Source organism: Brachypodium distachyon, chromosome 1 (assembly GCF_000005505.3).
Source record: "Brachypodium distachyon strain Bd21 chromosome 1, Brachypodium_distachyon_v3.0, whole genome shotgun sequence".
Taxonomy (NCBI): Eukaryota; Viridiplantae; Streptophyta; class Magnoliopsida; order Poales; family Poaceae; genus Brachypodium; species Brachypodium distachyon.
In genome coordinates, this window is record NC_016131.3 from 40,407,309 (window position 1) to 40,425,919 (window position 18,611).

Here is an 18,611-nt window from a genome sequence, read left to right on the forward strand (position 1 = left end):
CGCCAACATGCTCAAGCCGGCACTGGCACGCGGCTGCATCCGCTGCGTCGGCGCCACCACCGACGAGGAGTACCGCAAGTACATTGAGCCTGACGCCGCGCTCGAGCGCCGGTTCCAGAAGGTTGCCGTCGAGGAGCCCAGCGTCGAGGCCACCGTCGCCATCCTAAGGGGGCTCAAGCAGCGGTACCAAGACCACCATGGCGTGGAGATTCATGACCATGCTCTTGTTGCTGCCACACACCTCGCTACACACCTCGCTGACCGATATATTACCGGTATTTACTGATACTCATGTGTTGCTCCGTTTTATTTTTAATTAACAATTTTATTTAGCAAGAACATGTGTGCTCCTTGTTTTCTTTTTTACTTCGAATTTTGGAAAATCTAGTGGTAATTGTGCAGCTGTATGCAAGAAATATGCTACTAATTGTATTGGAATTGAGTACTACTCTATAATTTTTAAAATTTGGAAAGATTAGAGTAGATATGGAATTAAGTGGATGGTTTTGTTGTTTTGTTAGGTCGCCAATTTCCGGACAAGGCAATTGATCTGATTGACGAGGCATGCACTGGCGTCAAGTTGCATGTCGAAAAACAAAAACATGTTGAAGATGAACAAAACAGCAACTCTGTCAATGCACCCAAGGCGGAAATTGTTACCACAGGTCATGTTGCGCAGGTAACTAACCATTCCCAATCATATACTACTAGCTTGTGATGTTCTTGTCGTCATAATCTCTCATCTTACTTGAAGGTTGTGAGCCGATGGACCAAAATTCCTTGCACCATACTTGATCAAGAGAATAATGACAAGTTGATCGGCTTACCGAAGAAACTGCATGAGAGAGTTGTAGGGCAAGATGAAGCGGTCAATTTGGTTGCCCAAGCAGTGCTACGCTCCCGGGTCGGCATTGGTCAATCCGGCCAACCAATAGCATCTTTCCTCTTTCTAGGCCCGGTTGGTGTTGGGAAGACACAGCTTGCCAAAGCTCTCGCGGAGAAGATATTTGACAACAAGAAGATGTTGCGCCGTTTTGACATGTCCGAGTATGCTGGGAGCGGATCTGTGTCGCATCTCATTGGGGGACCTCGAAGGTTTAGCTACATTTTAATTCTGCATGTGTTTATAATTTCTAAATGGATCCTTGCTTAATTAATTACCTCGTCTCTCACTCAATTCATTTGACTTTCTAAAGGTATGAAGAAGAAGGACTACTCACCGAGGAAGCCAGGAGATATCCTTACAGTGTCATCCTTTTTGACGAGGTGGACAAGGCAGATCCATCGGTATTCAAGGTTTTTATTCAACTCCTTGATGATGGTATCTTGACTGATGGCAAAGGATACGACGTGGATTTCAAGAATACTGTCATCGTCGTGACCTCAAATCTAGGAGCAGAGCATCTAACGTCATCAAGAGAGGCTAAAGAAAACACAACGAAAGATGCACATGATCTTCTCATGAAACAGGTTAATTAATTTGCGTTCTCCAAATGCTAGCTACAGCCTCAGACGTACGAATATAATGGCTGCTGATTGCAATATACGCACACTCTCGTGCAGGTTCAGAGACGCTTGAAGCCCGAACTTATTAGCAGGCTCAGTGAAACCGTGATATTTGAGCCGCTTTCACATAGCCAACTACGGGAGATCGTAAAAATCCAAATGGAGAGTGTCGCCGCCGGGCTAGCCAACAAGGGTGTCTCTCTATTTGCAACCGACGCGGCCTTGGACGCCATTTGGTCAGAGTCACACGATCCTGTAAGTAGAGCTTTTGGTCTTTTCAACATCAGCACTACACAAATGAAGATCTAGCTAGTTTTACTTTACCACAACCACTACTATTTATTTATTTATTTATTTACTCATGTAGTTTAATTTGTTTGTGTGTTTTTGGTAACCATGAATCGCAGGTGTATGGCGCAAGGCCTGTGAAGATGTGGGTGCAGAAAAACGTGACGACAACTATTTCGGACATGCTAATCAACGAAGAAGCCCGTCAAGGCTCGACGATCTCCATCGATGCTTCCCACGACAAGAAGGGGCTAAAGTACCAAGTGGTGAAGAAAGGGGATCAGTTTCCCGATCTAGGAGGCGGCCAGAGTTGATTTTAGTCGTGCAATGGTCACTCGATCTCAATATCTCATAGTGGTAACAAACAAAGATGAAAGCGCGTGCGAAAGCATGCATGCATACATAATTAATGCATAATAAGTTGTTAGAGTGATTTACAATGAAGGAGGTTATATTGGTAGGAGTACTTAGTATTATTATTATTATTATTATTATTATTATTTTGAATGGTGTTGTTCGTGATTTTTTAATGGTGTTCTACGTAATCTTCTTTCGAGTGTTTCCTATGTAATATTTTTTAAAGGATATAAAGTGAATTTTAAACCGTAACCTTTTAGAGATGGTTGAAATCGAACCTTCACTTTCCAATCCTTGAAATCAGCACTCTGAGTTTCTTTTATATTTCCGGTCTATATTGCTCGTGAGAAGGTTTACAATCCCGAATTGTTGACGTGGGCATGTGGCCCTGGTTGAGCCTAATAACATTGGCTGACACTAACTCATATTGCCACACTTGCTACCGAAAAATGGTGCCTATCCGAATCTGTAACGTTGGAGCGAAATCTCACATTCAATATCTTGGTTGGGACCATGATTAACTGGTGATTGCAACTAGAATATAACCCACTCATGCGTAATTAAACCAATCAGAAGTCTAAACCATCGATCAAACTAAAGTGGCAATTTTGTAATTTTCTGACCAGACAAATCCACCCAACAAACATTAGTTAGTCAACAATCAAATGCTTGACCGTGGCCATGCCGGCAATCACTAAGGTCACTTGTGACCGGAAATAGAAAGGCCAAGTTGTTGATTTTAAGGATTAGGAGTTGGATGTTTGATTTTGACCGGCCCTACAAACTCAAGGTTTCAAACACACACTTTATTGGCAATAGTCAGCCAACTATCCTAGGCTTGAACGGCAATACCTGTAAAGTCGAGGTGCTGATTTAAGAAAGTTACTCCCTCTTGATTCATAATAAATGTATCGAATTTAGTATAAAATTAGTACAAAGTTGTATACAGAGTTTGACACACTTATTCTGGATCGGAAGAAGCAGATGTTAAATTTCAACAATTAACACAGCTATTTTCTGAACAGCATCGTAAGTAATCTTCTGCCTAAGGGCTTTGCCACAAAGAACATGTGTGAAAACAAGGACCAAATTAATATAGGCTGCTAAAATTTTGGTAGGGCAAAGGATAAGAACCAAACACACCCGTGATCAATAACATGTACCTGCCCATCCTCCTGCCAACCCAAGCCTGCCTCCGCTTGTATATTTACCACACACACGCTGAGGATCGAGGGACGGGTCAAAGCGGGTCCCACAAACACGGTAAAGCTGCCTCCTCTTCCTCCTCTGCCCGTTGCGAGGAACGAGTAGCGTCTATGGCCGCCGTTGCAGGCTCGCGGAGAGTAATGAAGCACTGGCTACGAGCTAGCGGTCTTCTCTCCCCTCGATCGCAGCGCAATCCCCGCGGTCTAATCACAGATCCGGCCTCCGAACGCCGCCTCCCTTCCTCGGCTCCAGCGCCCACGAGCAGCTCACGCTCCCTCTCACTCCCCCCCCCCCCCCCTCCCCACGCGAGCGACGCCCGGCTTCCATCCATCTCCCCCGCAATGCTTCGACAGAAGTGAAGCTGGAACTGGTATATGTGGGTAGGTCCAAGAAAAGAACCTTCCTATATATGAAAGATCGCATATGGAGTAAGATTCAAGGCTGGAAGGAAAAAATGCTGTCAAAGGCTGGAAAGGACATCTTAAAAAAAGCCTGTGCACAAGCAATACCTGTCTTTGCTATGACTTGTTTTGATATAACAAAGAACCTATGCGAGGAAATAAATAGTATGATAAGTAAATATTGGTGGGCACAGCAAGACAAAGAAAGCAAGATACATTGGCTCAGCTGGGAAAAACTAACCAGATCAAAGAAAGAAGGGGGCCTGGGATATAAAGACCTATATACCTTCAATCTTGCTATGCTGGCGAAACAAGGATGGCGACTGCTTACAAATCCAAACACTTTGTGTGCAAAGGTTATGAAGGCAAGATACTATCCTAATTCATCTGTTTTACAAGCTGAGTACCATAATGGAAGATGAAAATCTAATCCTCTCCATTCCAACTTTTGGAGATGCTGATGATACATGGGCTTGGCACTTTGAAGAGAAGGGGCATGAACCACAATCTTCATACACCTTGATCATGTTACGGACCTTTTACAACTGAAATTGGAAAGTAGTGATAGGTTCAGGAAGTGCATCGAGAAGGCTAATCTAAAATCTCAAGCTGGTTCCTCAAAAAAAAGAAAAATAAGCCCTCCAGTTGGCGCTACTGCTGGTGCAGGAGAGCAGAATATTCTCGCGGCAGATGTAAGTTCGGTAAAATCAGCCGATGTCCCTCCAGTTGGCGCTACTGCTTGTGCAGGAGAGCAGAACGATCTCGCGGCAGATGTAAGTTTGGAGGGATCCTTGGTAAATTCACCTGTCGGAAATCAATCGAGCTACCACACAGAAACAGGTGGTAAATACGCTGTTATTGATCCATTTACATTTGCAGAAACAGATGTTTCAGGTCCAGGGCAGAGCGCATGTAGAGATGGTTCTACTATTTCTCATCATGTTGATCCTGCCTCTAACCCCCTCTCAAACTGCACTGTTGTCAAAGAAAATGGTACAGTCCATCTACAGGATCGTAAGGAATTTTTTCCAATTTTCATTGTAGCGAGCTTCTAAAATAGCATGACTTCTGATATTCATGTCCTCACGTCTTTGGCAGGAGCACTTCAGGACCAGCTCACCTTAGATAGAAGGGATGACTGTGCCACCACAGGTAGTGCACAACTATCCCCTTAATTTAAATTAGTCCCTACCCCAACTTGCTGCTGCTGTTATTTATCCATTTACATTTGCATAAACAGAGGTTTCAGATCCAGGGCAGAGCGCAGGTGGTAACCACGGCATCGTGAATTCCCCTGTAGTACCTGAGGTGCACGAAGGTGATGACCTCTACCTCGTATCTGATCAGCACTCACCCCTAATCTCTCGTCTCTTGGACGAACACACATGGAAAAAATGGTCATGGTACAGGAAACCTAGCTTTCTACACAATTTTATTTATTTGTGAAGTTCTGCATGGTATTCCAGAAAGCTTATAAATCCTCTGAGTTCAAATCACAGATTACCAAAACTCCTGACAACCCAATTCCAAGTGTCTGATTATCATAACTTTTGATATGTGTTTCCTCATGTTTGTGGCAGCAGATTACGAGATAGTAGTTGGTGTCAACCAGGACACCATGAATTCCCCTGTGGTGCCCTCCACTGCATCCTCTATGGAGAAACAAGAGGAAGAAGGTGACCAAAGCATTGTGGATGCACGTGGGGATACATCGCCTAACAATGCTCCCCAGGATGTAGTACCTGTGGTGCACCAAGCTGTAGTACCTGTGGTTCCCCGAAGGAGGGGGGTTACCACCGGTTTGGGATGCACTTTCTACGTTGCGAAGCAAAAGGATAAGAGGCATCGATAGGGAAAAAGACTTTGTGTATGGTTCTGATCAAGACTACCCCCAGAGTGAAGAAAAAATAGAAGCAAAGAGAAATGCTGGAGGCCGCACTAGAAGGAAAAGAAAATGATACGAAGGCAAAACAAACAAAGCTGTTAAATTAATTTCTATGGAATATATACCTAGCACCAGTACTTCTGTATACTTGTGTTGAAGTTGCACTTGTATCCTTCTGTATATCGGCTAAACGCCTGCTACAGTGCTACTACCAACTTCTGTATACTTGTGTTGTGTTGAAGTTGCACCTGTATACTTCTGTATATCTGGCTAAACGCCTGTACAGTCTGGTGACCTCACTTTGATCTCCTCCGGCACCGCGCCACCACTCTAGCCTCATGAGCCACCCCTTCTGTATATCAGTCTTCCGCTCCGCCGGCCCCCGTGCGTGAAGCCTTCTGCAGGAGGCGAAGCAGCAACGGGAGGGGATTCCAAGCACGTGGCGCGCGGGGTGAGGGCGTGGTGCTCAGTGACGGGAGAGTGGCAGCAGTAGACAGCAAGTCCAGCAGCTCTCCAATCTCCTCTCCTATAACCTTTATAGGGGGAAAAGCTCAAAAACCAGGCTCCAGCAGATCCCCAATCATCTCCACGAAATTTCGGCGTCCCTGATTCCACTGCCAATTCCACCCCCCTTCTCCCCTACAGATCGGGGCGCCCGAGCACTCCCCTATCCACGGCAGGGAGCAACCATCGCTCCCAGATTCTTCCTCCCGCCACCACCCGCGTCAACAGGTTCGTCCCCGTCCTCGTTTGGCAGGTCGCGGCGGTCTGGAGAGGAGGGGAGGGGCAGGTCGTGGCGGCGCCATGGGTTTTCGTGGTGGCGCCATGGGGCAGGGGAGGGGCACATCGCGGCCTGGAGAGGAGGGGGCCGTTACGCTGCACCCGAGTGTCTGCCCCGTCGACCCGCTCCCTTGCCGTTTCATGGTCGTCGAGGTCCAGCACATCCTTGGCGGCCGCCAAGCCGATCTCCACTCCTTCTCGTCTGAGTTCCTACTCTATTAGAGTTAGTACAGATTTTGCGAGAGACGAGTTCATAGTTCCTTCTCTGCCCGTAGGTGACTACATGGTTAATCACATTGCACTTCGTTTGGCAGGTCGTGGCGGTCTGGAGAGGAGGGGAGGGGCAGGTCGTGGCGGCGCCATGGGGTTTCGTGGTGGCGCCATGGGGCAGGGGAGGGGCACATCGCCCCCTGGAGAGGAAGGGAGGGGCGCACCGCCACACCGCCGCGGGTCATGTCCGTTACGCTGCAGCATCCTAAGGGCTTTCCGTTTTCCAGCCACAAAGAACATGTGTGAAAACAAGGACCAAATTAATACAGGCTGCTAAAATTTTGGTAGGGCAAACTTTGAATAAGAACCAAACATACCCTTGATCACTAACGTGTACCTGCCCATCCTCCTGCCAACCCAAGCCTGCCTCCGCTTGTATATTTACCACACACACGCTGAGGATCGAGGGACGGGTCAAAGCGGGTCCCACACACGGTAAAGCTGCCTCCTCTTCCTTGTCTGTTGCGAGGAACGAGTAGCGTCTATGGCTGCCGTTGCAGGCTCGCGGAGAGTAATGAAGCACCAGCTACGAGCTAGCGGTCTTCTCTCCCCTCGATCGCAGCGCAATCCCCACGGTCTAATCACAATTGATGCTAGCGCAGAAAGCTTGCCTCCGCTTGTATATTTACCAAATCTGCTCACAGATGAAGAAGCCTCGGAGGCAGCCGGAGCGGAAGGCTCGCATCGGGGTAACAAGGAAATCAAATCGGCAGAAAGCTTGCAAGGTTTGTTTCTTTTGATTTCATTTTTCTTCCAGTCTTCCTCTCCTCTCTCTCTCTCTCTCTCTCCCTTTTGATTTTGAGGGGGGTGCAATCTAAGATCCGTTCACTCTGTTACAAACTGGACAAATAGGTTCTAGGTTCATGCCCCTTCTCATTAGGATCTAGACTTTGTGTTTGCCCATTCGAAGCTGCTTCCTCTGGCTGACACTTTAACTTGTAAGCTGATTTGACTGTAAAAAAGCCTTTCTCTTCAAAGTGCCAAGCCCATGTATCATCAGCATCTCCAAAAGTTGGAATGGAGAGGATTAGATTTTCATCTTCCATTATGGTACTCAGCTTGTAAAACAGATGAATTAGGATAGTATCTTGCCTTCATAACCTTTGCACACAAAGTGTTTGGATTTGTAAGCAGTCGCCATCCTTGTTTCGCCAGCATAGCAAGATTGAAGGTATATCGGTCTTTATATCCCAGGCCCCCTTCTTTCTTTGATCTGGTTAGTTTTTCCCAGCTGAGCCAATGTATCTTTCTTTCTTTGTCTTGCTGTGCCCACCAATATTTACTTATCATACTATTTATTTCCTCGCATAGGTTCTTTGTTATATCAAAACAAGTCATAGCAAAGACAGGTATTGCTTGTGCACAGGCTTTTTTTAAGATGTCCTTTCCAGCCTTTGACAGCATTTTTTCCTTCCAGCCTTGAATCTTACTCCATATGCGATCTTTCATATATAGGAAGGTTCTTTTCTTGGACCTACCCACATATACCAGTTCCAGCTTCACTTCTGTCAAAGCAGTAGAAGTTATTTAGCTAGTGATGCCAATTAATATAATAATTAAACTTGCGAGTTAATAAAATATACTCCCTCCGTTCACTTTTATAAGACCATAATTGGTATTTGCTTGTTCATATTAATGAAGATATGACCTTGACACAGCTGAAGCAACAGATTCAGCCAAGGAGCGTGAGCGATTCCTGTTCTTCCACTTGCTCCAGTCAGCTGAGGAAGAACGGCGAGGTTTGTTTCTTTTTTTCAACTTTACTGTTTTTTCTGCTAAAATAAAACAAACTGTATGCATTGCCACCAAATGACTGGTTTTGATATTTAGAGGTGTCCGGTAAATATGGACAGAAATCATAGGACTCTGGTATGGAATCATTCAGCTGATATTAACTCCCAACTTCTTTACTGTTTTTTCTGCTAAAAGAAAACAAACTTAATGCATTGCCTCTAATATTGCCTCTGTTTTTTGATATATAGAGTTCTACAGCAGCAAGTATGAGGGAAACCCATCATTGGACGACAAGTGAAGAACTATTTTTGTTGGACCCTTTGGCCACTGGTCCTAATGCTATGGCTGAGAGAGAAAAATTTATGGCGAACAAAAGGGTGTATTGTAACTCTGCTGCAGCGGAACTGAATGAACGTTTTGGAAATACCAACGGCTATGTTCCTGTGACTCAACCAAAGGTTAGGACAAAATTTCATCAGTTTGGTGAAAGATATAAAGCATATCAACATCAGATCTGTCCATTTATATATAAGGTATTTGCCCCACTCCTGCTCGATCACTGTTTTTTTTTGCGGGTACACTGTTTTTTTTGTTTTGAACTTGGGCATTTCATTTATAAAGTAACAGGGTTCATTTGCATACAATCTTGCCTCTCATTGATCATCTAATTGACCAAGTAGAATCAGAGCCCAATCATTTCCAGTATACTGAAATTTATCTTCGTCTGGTAGAGCTTTTGCGGGTACACTGTTTGTTTTGTTTGTTAACTTGAAATGAAATTTTGCATCCCACAATCCAACCTCAGAGTTCGAATTCGTTGAAAAGTATATTGCGTTATTCGGTGGAATTTTCATTGAGCATGAGCGTCAAATCAGCTCAGGTTCAACACGCTCGCGCTCACCCTCACGCTCAACAAGTTCAGTGGGTGTGTCCAAGCAGAAAAAGGCAAAACCCATATCCTTGGATCCTGCCGAGGTAGCGGACATAAAAGCTGCAGGGGCGTTTATGGAAGCGCATTGCTCAAACACTCAGTTTTATTTGTATTTGCGGATACTGCATGACCCAGTTGCTCGGACGGGGTTTTGGCTGAAGCATGACTATGAAAAAAGGAAAAAATACCTCGATGACTTGTTGGTAAGCAGTAAAGGGCTGTTTGGAAAATACAGTAGAGCCTATATTTTCCCTTGATATGAACTGTTGTGTTTCTCATCTTACTGCAGGAACAGAATCCGGAGTGGTGAAGGCTGAGTTGGACATGCACCCGCCAACGACTCCCCCACCCACACAGTGATCCCCTAGTTCCCGTTTTCTTCTTTAGTCTAGCGTGTTTGAGCAAGTGTTGCTCTGAACTTCCTGTGTTGTTGGCTTTGTTGCCTGGATCTCTAGTCTAGCGTGTTTGAGCAAGTGCTGCTCTGAACTTCCTGTGTTGTTGGCTTTGTTGCCTTGGGTTGTAATCGTATTCAGTTCCTGACGCTGTTGAACCGGTTTGTCTTTATTAATTTGAAGTTGGGCAGTGATGCCATAACCAAAGATTCGAAGCCATGGCAGAGGCTACGATGTCAAGCATCACATTGGAGGATATTGCGCCTGCAACATTTAAAAGTCTTCCTCAGGTTCATCTACACTGACGCCCTGCCTGAAGATGACGACTCTCCTATTGTACCAGCGCTGAGTGAAGCCGGCTAATGGAAGATTTGTAAAATTATCAATTTTTTAAAATTCTAACTTCACATTTCTTGAAAATTCTTAGATAATCTTCTGTTTGACCTCCATGCCACCATGTAAAACAAATTTGGGCTAATTTTAAGAATGTGCTCGCCGCCTGGTCGTCGGTCATCAAGGCGGAGCTCCATGGCATAGGGGCGTTACATCGGGATCGCCTCGATGTAACCCGACATTTCCTGAATCTGAATCTTTAGCGGTTCACACATGCGGGGTTACATAGGGCGTCCCGTATGTAACCCGGCCTTTCCTTGGGCGCGTCAGCCGCGTTACATCGCCATCGCCTCAATGTAACCCTACCTTTACTGCATCTGAATCTTTAGCAGTTCACACAGGTCGGGTTACATAGGGCGCCACGTATGTAACCCGGCCTTTCCTTGGGCGCGGCAGCCGCATTACATCGTTATCGCCGGGATGTAACCCGAACTTTCCTAGATCTGAATCTTTAGCAGTTCACAGATGCCGGGTTACATAGGACGCGACCAATGTAACCCGGCGTTTCCTTTCTTGCGGAGGCCGCGTTACATCGCCACCGCCTCGATGTAACCCTGCCTTTCATGCATCTGAATCTTTAGCAGTTCACACATGCCGGGTTACATAGGGCGCCACGTATGTAACCCGGCATTTCCTTCGGCGCGGCTCTGCAAAGAGTTGGAGAAGTGTCAGCAAGATTTGACGGCCGCACACAGTAAGTACTTGCATTTTATTTGCTATGAGTCGCATATTTGAAGGTTCGAGTGCTCATCATTATTCCTGCCGCAGACCAAACCTCTCAGGCCAACTCCCTCAAGGACGCTGCTGAACTCCAGTGTAAGAACTGGGAGAAAAAGCACGCGGACTTGGCTCAGGAGTCGGCGGCTAACACGCATGACTCAAGTGGAATCACTTGAAAGTGGAAAAGATGACTTACACCTTAAATCTTTATTTAATTGCCGGGGCTAGTTCTAGAAAAAAAAATCTTACCAACTGAAGATGCCATAACCACAATGAAGAAAATGCACAAACCTGCCTTGTTTTATTCTGAGATCTTTTGGTAGCCGTGTCTCTAGGCAAGGAAGAGAATTGGTAGTGTACTGTGTATATATAATAAAGAGTACTAAAGATGAAACTGACATTGCAATTGCTACTTCGAACCTGCATCTTCTTCCTCCGCTTGAAAGAAAAACCAAAAGCACACCGGAACACCAAGTAGATGGGGGCCGTGACTTGTTAATTTAGTTTTAAGACAGGTGATTTGGTTATCAGAAACTGCTAATATAATGCATCAATGCAACACTATCTCTACATAAACATGTAACAACAATCCACGGGTCATGACTTGAGATTAAAAAAAAAAGGTAATCTGAAATTTTGCTGCCATAACCATGGGAAGAAAGTCTACCTCAAGAATACTGTGTTGTATGAGGGAGAAGTTGACAGCAGAGGACTGCGAGGTTGAGCAATCGGATCCGACGAAAGTGCATTCTGCACCGATCTGAACAGAAACGACCGGAGGGCAGAATACAATTGGAGCTGCCCGCTGCTGCAAGAGGATTAGGTCCAAGGATTGGGAGGGGGGGGGGGGGGGGGGGCGGGGGGCTACTTGTCTAGATTGGCAACTGAGATGAAGCAGGGGGCCAGGGCCGGAAGAGCACCGACTCTTCTGGGAGATGCCTATGGCGGCGATCAGGGGCGGAGGTGTGAGTCAGGGAGAGAGACAGGGAACGGGAAGGGGTCAGGGGTTGGGAAGGTCTTCGGAAAGGGGGAGACTCAGGTCGGAACTACCACACGGATCCTATCGAAGATCCTAAGCGTCAGTTGTCGTTCCATTAGCGAACCCAATGGTATGTTTTGCTTTTTTTAGGATTTTCTAGCGTCTCTGTCTTTTTTTTATTGCTCCATCATGTACTTTTAGTATATAATAGATACCCGTTTTTAGTTATTTCGGGCTTTCGGACTGGGCTTGAGATAGGAAAGTGAGGCCTGAGCCCGGCCTGGGATGTCGGGCTTCGGGCCGGGCCGGCCATGCCCAGTATAGTTGCATGCATGCCTGTGCAAAATAATATATTTAATGATGCAATCCTCACTAAGTATAGTAGGTGTGAACAAATTGGTGATGTGGCATGGTTGCATGCGTGAAAAATAAATAACTTAGCAGGAATGGCTTGTATAAGTATAAGGATATAAAACTATGCAGTGCGTTTTTAACCTACAGTGTTTTCTTAGAATTTCGTTTATCTAACAGAGTACATGATTCGTGGCTCGTCAGTCTTTGGACAATTGTCCGGAGATCATCGAAGTGGAGATATGTGTTGCAACGAAAATGGTAGATTTCGCCTTGTACTAGGTAGTGCCGAAGTTGTTTTTTACTAATTCTTCGCTTAGACCGCGGGCTATGTGCTGCCATATTTTTCTAGGAGTGCATGCTGTCATTTTTCAAATACTCGTGTCAAAGTTTTCTCGTCTTCTAAGTGAATCAAGGTAATTTTGTATTCCTTATCTGTTTGGAAATCAGGACATCTTGCTAAATAAGATAAACAAGTGGTTGTAATATGCATGTTGTTTATGTAATTCAGTTTTGCTTAGTGTTTGGTCACTTGAGAAATAACAACTTTCAGTCAACATGGTAAAGTCAGTCAGCAAGGCAAAGTCGTCGATCATGTGCGCGGAGATCATGACGGAATTGCCTAATTGTTTGTGTGGAGCAGTAGTATACTGGCTTGAGGAGTCTTGTTCAGTTTTGGGCCCAACTCGTTTCATTTCTATGGTATTTTCATGTGCTTATCAACTTGATGAGGCCTTTTCTTTTCTTTTCCTCAGAATCAAGCAAACTCGAGGACATTCCAAGTAATGATACAACCACAGCTCCTACAGCTCCTACAGCACCTACACCTCAAGTACCGGAGATACATGGATCAATTACTAGAGCTCGTGCACGACAACTAAATTATCAGGTATTTTCGTTCCTCGGTACATTATTTAATATTAATGAGAATATGCTGCTGCCTAAGATGGGTTTTTTTATGTGTTTTAGGAATGAAGGACCTAACTTGCACCTCAAGGATTAACGTTGGACAGCAAACCATGGAGGTGGCAGCAAGGTGGCGAGAGCTAACTCAAGTGATGATTTCAGAACATTGAAACCGCCATAACGAGAGATGAGAAGAAGGCCGCATCCTCTTCATCAATGGGATTTCGGCCAAGTGAAGGATTCCCCCTCCAATGGGTATCTATGGACCAAAGATGAGAGTTATAACCTTGCTTTATTGGGCCTAAGGCCATGTAATAGGGTCCAGCCAATTTTTAGATGTTTTCGTTGTGTTTTAGGAGGATTCCTAGGCCGTTTCGGAGTCCCTCAAGGACGTCCGAAAACCACCTAGTTCCCCTCCTATTTATACCCCATGAGCCCCCCATGGAGCCTTGGGTTTTGATTAGATAAAGTTTAGCCATCTTTGCTACTTTCGTGTAATCGCGTGTGTCGGTTAGACCACCTGTTTTACCGTCGTCAAGACTCCAACTTATCGTCTCGTTGAGACATTGGTTTGATATAGTATATTCGCAATTTTAGATTGCATCCACTATTTATCTTGTTCTTGCTTGTTCTTCGATTGCTTGCAGGAACAAAGACCTTCGTGGTCAGGTTGATCGTGCCCCGCCGTGATCAATAACCCTCTGGAGTTGGTGTATCGATTGCTAAGACGCTGCCTCCTAGACCGTAGTCGGATCGTCAACGTCACCTCCTACTCAAATCGAGAGTTATCAATCTCATCGAAAGATCGGGCCACCCCGACCCACATCACTCATCAAGTACTACAGTGAAATAGTAGAAACATAACGAATTTAAACAAAACAAATTGCACGTGTATTGGTATTAAAATTGCACAATATATGTGAAACTTACGCGCCAGCAATGTGCAACCTCATGTTCAAGTTCCTTTATGATTGTAAAAAATACATCAACATCGGTACATGGTTGAATTTCTTTTGGTTGTGTTGTATACTGTCTTTTTTTGCAAAAATAAAATAGCAAGTAAGTTACACAATCAATACTAATTAAATTGCGCAATTTTAGTGTGCAAGTGGACAAGTCAAAAGAAAATGCAGGATGTAGGAAAGCCCAGGCTTGTAGACCAAATAGTGGACTTTTCAACACGTGGACCTTCAGATTTTCATAGCAACGTACTCCCTCCGATACATAATAAATGCCTCCGACTTAGTACACCTCATACTTGGTAATAATTGTCTCAGACTTAGTACAATTTTTCGTACTAAGTCTAAGTCTGAGACACTTATTATGTATCGAGGGCGTACCTTTTCTGTTAGCACAAGCATGCAACTTTTCCGTGTATTTTTTAAATACATAGACATGTTGATACAAGCAAGAGCTTGTTCACTCAGAAATAAGTATTTCTTGATCGATCGTGCTATAGTCGGACCTCTGTGATAATTCTGTTAAGATAAAGGATTTTATCATATATTTTTATTGAAAAAATAATGCCACTTGGTTCTGTTTCGTGTAAATGGCTGACCAGTAATGATGCAAGTTCTACTTATATACCCCCTCCGACAGTGTCTTTTATTTAATACAAAATTAAAAAGTTATACTTCCTCCATCCAACAAAGAATGTCTCAAGTTTGTCAAAATTTGAATGTATCTAGACATGACTTAGTGTATAGATGCATTCAAATTTAGTTAAAGTTGAAACATCCTTTGTTGGACTGAGGGAATACTAACTTTGTACGGATACTAAATACATGACATTTATTACGGAGGGAGCAACGTAGGGGCAAGTAAAGCACAGCGCCTCCTCGAGAGCAGCTCGTCTTCCTCGTGCTGTAATCTTTACTCGTCGGTTTTGCTTAAACTACAGTCCCAACTAATCCCCGACAGCGAACTTATCTCCCCACCTCCTCCTCCCTGCTAACTTTTCTTTTACTAATCAACTCACGCGGTCCATGCTTCAAATTTGTTAGTACTATACTTAATTAACTATCCGGCTAACATGCGGGAATCAGACGCGATCCACGTTTGTAGCTTTATGTTCTATTTGCACTTTGGATTTACGCTCGCTGTTGACCTACCATCGGCCGCGCACTGAAAATTGATAATTGGTATTGGCTTCTAATACTCATTTTATCTGAAATTCTGCATTTGCATGTGCTGTGAGCTGTCTCCGGACGGCTACTAGCTTTGCTCTTCAGTTTTAGTTCTAGTTCCTTTCTCGCATCAGCAGACAAACTCTACCGTGGTGGTTGATGAATTTCACAAAGGATCTTCCGCTTTATTTTAATTTCTTTTATTTATTTTATCTCTTGTTTACTCTCTTGCGAAAGTGTGGATACCTAGGGCATGCACAATACTCCAGTAGATAATGTTGCCTTCTCTTATGTGTTCCTAGTTATTAAAAAACCCAGTAAACCATGATATAAAATAGGTTATCTATCAGCATCGATCATATCTTAAAACTAATACCAAAATATAGAAGAAACTGCATTGGAAGTCCTTAAACTTGGCAGGTGGGAACAATTTGGTTCATTTACTTGAAATTGCACATCAGAGGTCCAAATCTCGTATTTCCGCGTGAGCCCGATGACGTGGCCGCTGATGTGGATTTTGAGAAAATAAGTAGGTTTTTTTGGGAAGATTTCTTTTGCAAATTTCTCCATACTAATAATGAATTTATTTCCCACGGTCCATGGCCGGCTCGTCCTCAGCTTGTCGTTAGCCCTGTCTCAATTCCCCAAACGTACGCAAGAAATCCCTAACCCTAGGTCCTGGCGGTTCTTGCTCCCTCAATTTGCCCGTCGAAGAAGCTTCGGTCGCATCGCTCCTCTCTTCTGTGCTTCTTCGCGCTCGATTCCTCTCCCCCGCACTCGATTGCTCTCCGCCACCGCTGCTAGATCCCGATGCTTGGCCGGAGTGGGTACACCAAAGAGAGAGGAGAGTAGATGATGTCTTGGCTCCATGGCGGGGATTGTAGCCCGGGCAGCAACCAGGTTCTTGTCCCCCCTCCCTCCTTTTTTCCATCTCCCAATTTGCAAAAGAAATCTTCCCAGAAAACCCCATGAGCTTATCTTCTTGTGAAGTGGTCATCTTCTTCTTTTTTAGGGGAATTGTCTTATCTTCTTGTGAAGTGGTCATCTTTCGGTTAAGACTTAAGAGAAGGCTTGTGTCTCGTGTCTTTCTTTTTGAGCTTGACCATATCCCTTAGATGCTTTAGAGCATCTTTGAGCCCAACCTGCCATAACTATTACTAGACCATGGTAGCGCGTGTTGCCGCGCTGTCCCCTTGGTTAAGAATAGTTGAGAAAGACAAGTTTGGATGTAATAAAAAATGAAGTGATCGATAAAGCACTTGAAATAAGAATATTATTTTGTTGGATCAATACTTCCTCTATCCCATATTAAGTGACTCAAATTTGTTTAAATATTGACGTATCTATATACTAAAATACTTCTAGATACATGCAATATTACAACACTTAATATGGGACGGAGGGAGTATATAGGCGACTATACATGACTTTGAAAGTAGCATAGGGACCATGAAAATACCTACGGAGTATTTATTTTTTTTGGCATGGAAATTAAGGTAAAGAAAGGAAGCATTGCATTCTTTTGGCAGACATATAGTGTTCCCATGGTAGATGAGCTCAAGTATTGGATGAGCAGGCTATTTTGTGTTGTGATGCGACAAAACAATGTTAAAAATAAGAACCAGCAGAAGCCAGTAATGTGATGCGACAAAACAATGTTAAAATAAGAACCAACTGATAGTATCATTTCAGCATAAGTATATTGACATCAAATTAAAACGGTTTCCTTCTCCTTCGTGTATCATGGGCCATATTTCACTGTCTAGTAACTTCAGATTTCTAACTCTGATCTACAAAATACCGTATCATAAGCACATCATATGCAATATGTGTGCAACTGAACCGCTGCAATGGCATTCCAGTGTCAATTTGATTCCTTACATATTTCTTTTCGGAGCTATTTTAATCTTCTCGGCACTTTGTTCAACTTCACTTGCATATGGAATAGATCGTGCAATCAATACTTAAATTAGAAATGGGTGACCACTGACCAGATCCAAGTTAAGCATCTGTACCTGTGGATATGAGACATTCAGCATAGCGAATACCAACAAATGCAGTTCCAATTCGGTCAAAAACAAATGCAGTTCCAAACTACAACATTTTACATAGATATTTTCTCTTCCAGAAGCATGAAACTTGAAGCCATCACATCTGCAGATGGTACGTACATCTCCAATAATGTCCTACAAAAGGGTGTAGCAGTTTTCAACTGTCTCTCTTCTTGAGTTGGGACTTGACTCTTGAGACAGAGAGAGGGAGGCAGTGTGTTTTACCTCAACTGATGCTCCCCCCTTCCTTCATCATCAATTATCCACCTTGACTGACTTACATTTCGTGAAAGCTGACAATAGGGAATAGTATCATGAGGGATTCATAACCTGTTTGTAATATCAACTGAAGAGCAAACATAGACGTAGTATGCATTGAGAAGCACTTACCAAGTGACATAAAATTGATATATGGTGCAATAGTACATTATTATATTTTTTAAAGAAATATACTTGATTTTTTAACCACCTTTAATAAGGTTGGACAATGACTCACAGAATTACATAATTCTTGACGGAAGTAATTCTACGAGGAAGCAGTGATTAACAAAAAAAATCATAAGTTTGCTATTAGGAAAATTATTCCTTACTGATCGACAACAGAGAGGTGCATTCTCTGCAACTGACAATTCTCGTAAGCATACCTTCAACTATCTTCCACCAATAAGTATGGACAACCTTAGGCAGGATATCACAAGATGGCTTAACACCTGAAGGGGAATCAGGTCGACCTGAAAATCAGTAAAAATACATGGCCAATATCTTGGGTAAATGGATCTTATAAGTCGAAAATTGGCACCTTTTCAGGAGGGAGCTGAAATAAACTACAAAACTCAATATGTGTTTATCATCGTTTGTTTCACTCAAGGGTTTTGTGAGTGAATGAATCTGTTTCACTCAACATGTGCTTATCATCGTCCGCTGAATTTCTTCTAAACTCAGTCTACTCTTGATCTTGAATACACTCAAGGGTTTGGTGAGTGAATGAATCTATTTCACTCAATATATGTTTATCATCATCTGTTGAATTTCTTCTAGAATCAGTCCCTTCTCTTGATTCTGCTAAAACATTATGTAAATCAGAGTATGAATGAAAAATAGATGCATACAAAAGGATGATTAAATTGGTTTGTTAAAAAAAATGGCCACTCTTCAAGAAGTTCACTCAGTTTTTGCGGCAATGCCTTATCTGCTTTTCTTTTACGATTACGATCATTTGGCAATAAACTTTTGAGCTTCTGTCTATGCTTGGAGAGAACACCTCTGCCGCCTGCCTTGCCATCGCCTGAAGAGGGAGTCACAACCGTCTGTACAGTTTCCGCCGTGGTAATATCG

General features: G+C 43.7%; 1 protein-coding gene and 1 pseudogene across 1 annotated transcript; both read left to right on the forward strand.

Annotated features, from left to right (window-relative positions):
• Positions 1-5,296, forward strand: part of LOC100842507 — a 29,530-nt pseudogene extending 24,234 nt beyond the window's left edge.
• A 1,103-nt stretch (positions 5,297-6,399) lies between these two features.
• LOC104581576 lies at positions 6,400-10,170 on the forward strand. Its single transcript, XM_014899204.2, has 8 exons — positions 6,400-6,646; positions 6,738-6,878; positions 7,338-7,418; positions 8,352-8,432; positions 8,524-8,562; positions 8,676-8,960; positions 9,367-9,561; positions 9,648-10,170. The coding sequence occupies exons 3-8, from the start codon at positions 7,338-7,340 to the stop codon at positions 9,666-9,668; spliced, it is 702 nt and encodes a 233-aa protein (XP_014754690.2). The 5' UTR covers positions 6,400-6,646; positions 6,738-6,878; the 3' UTR covers positions 9,669-10,170.
• The last annotated feature ends 8,441 nt before the right edge of the window (positions 10,171-18,611 follow it).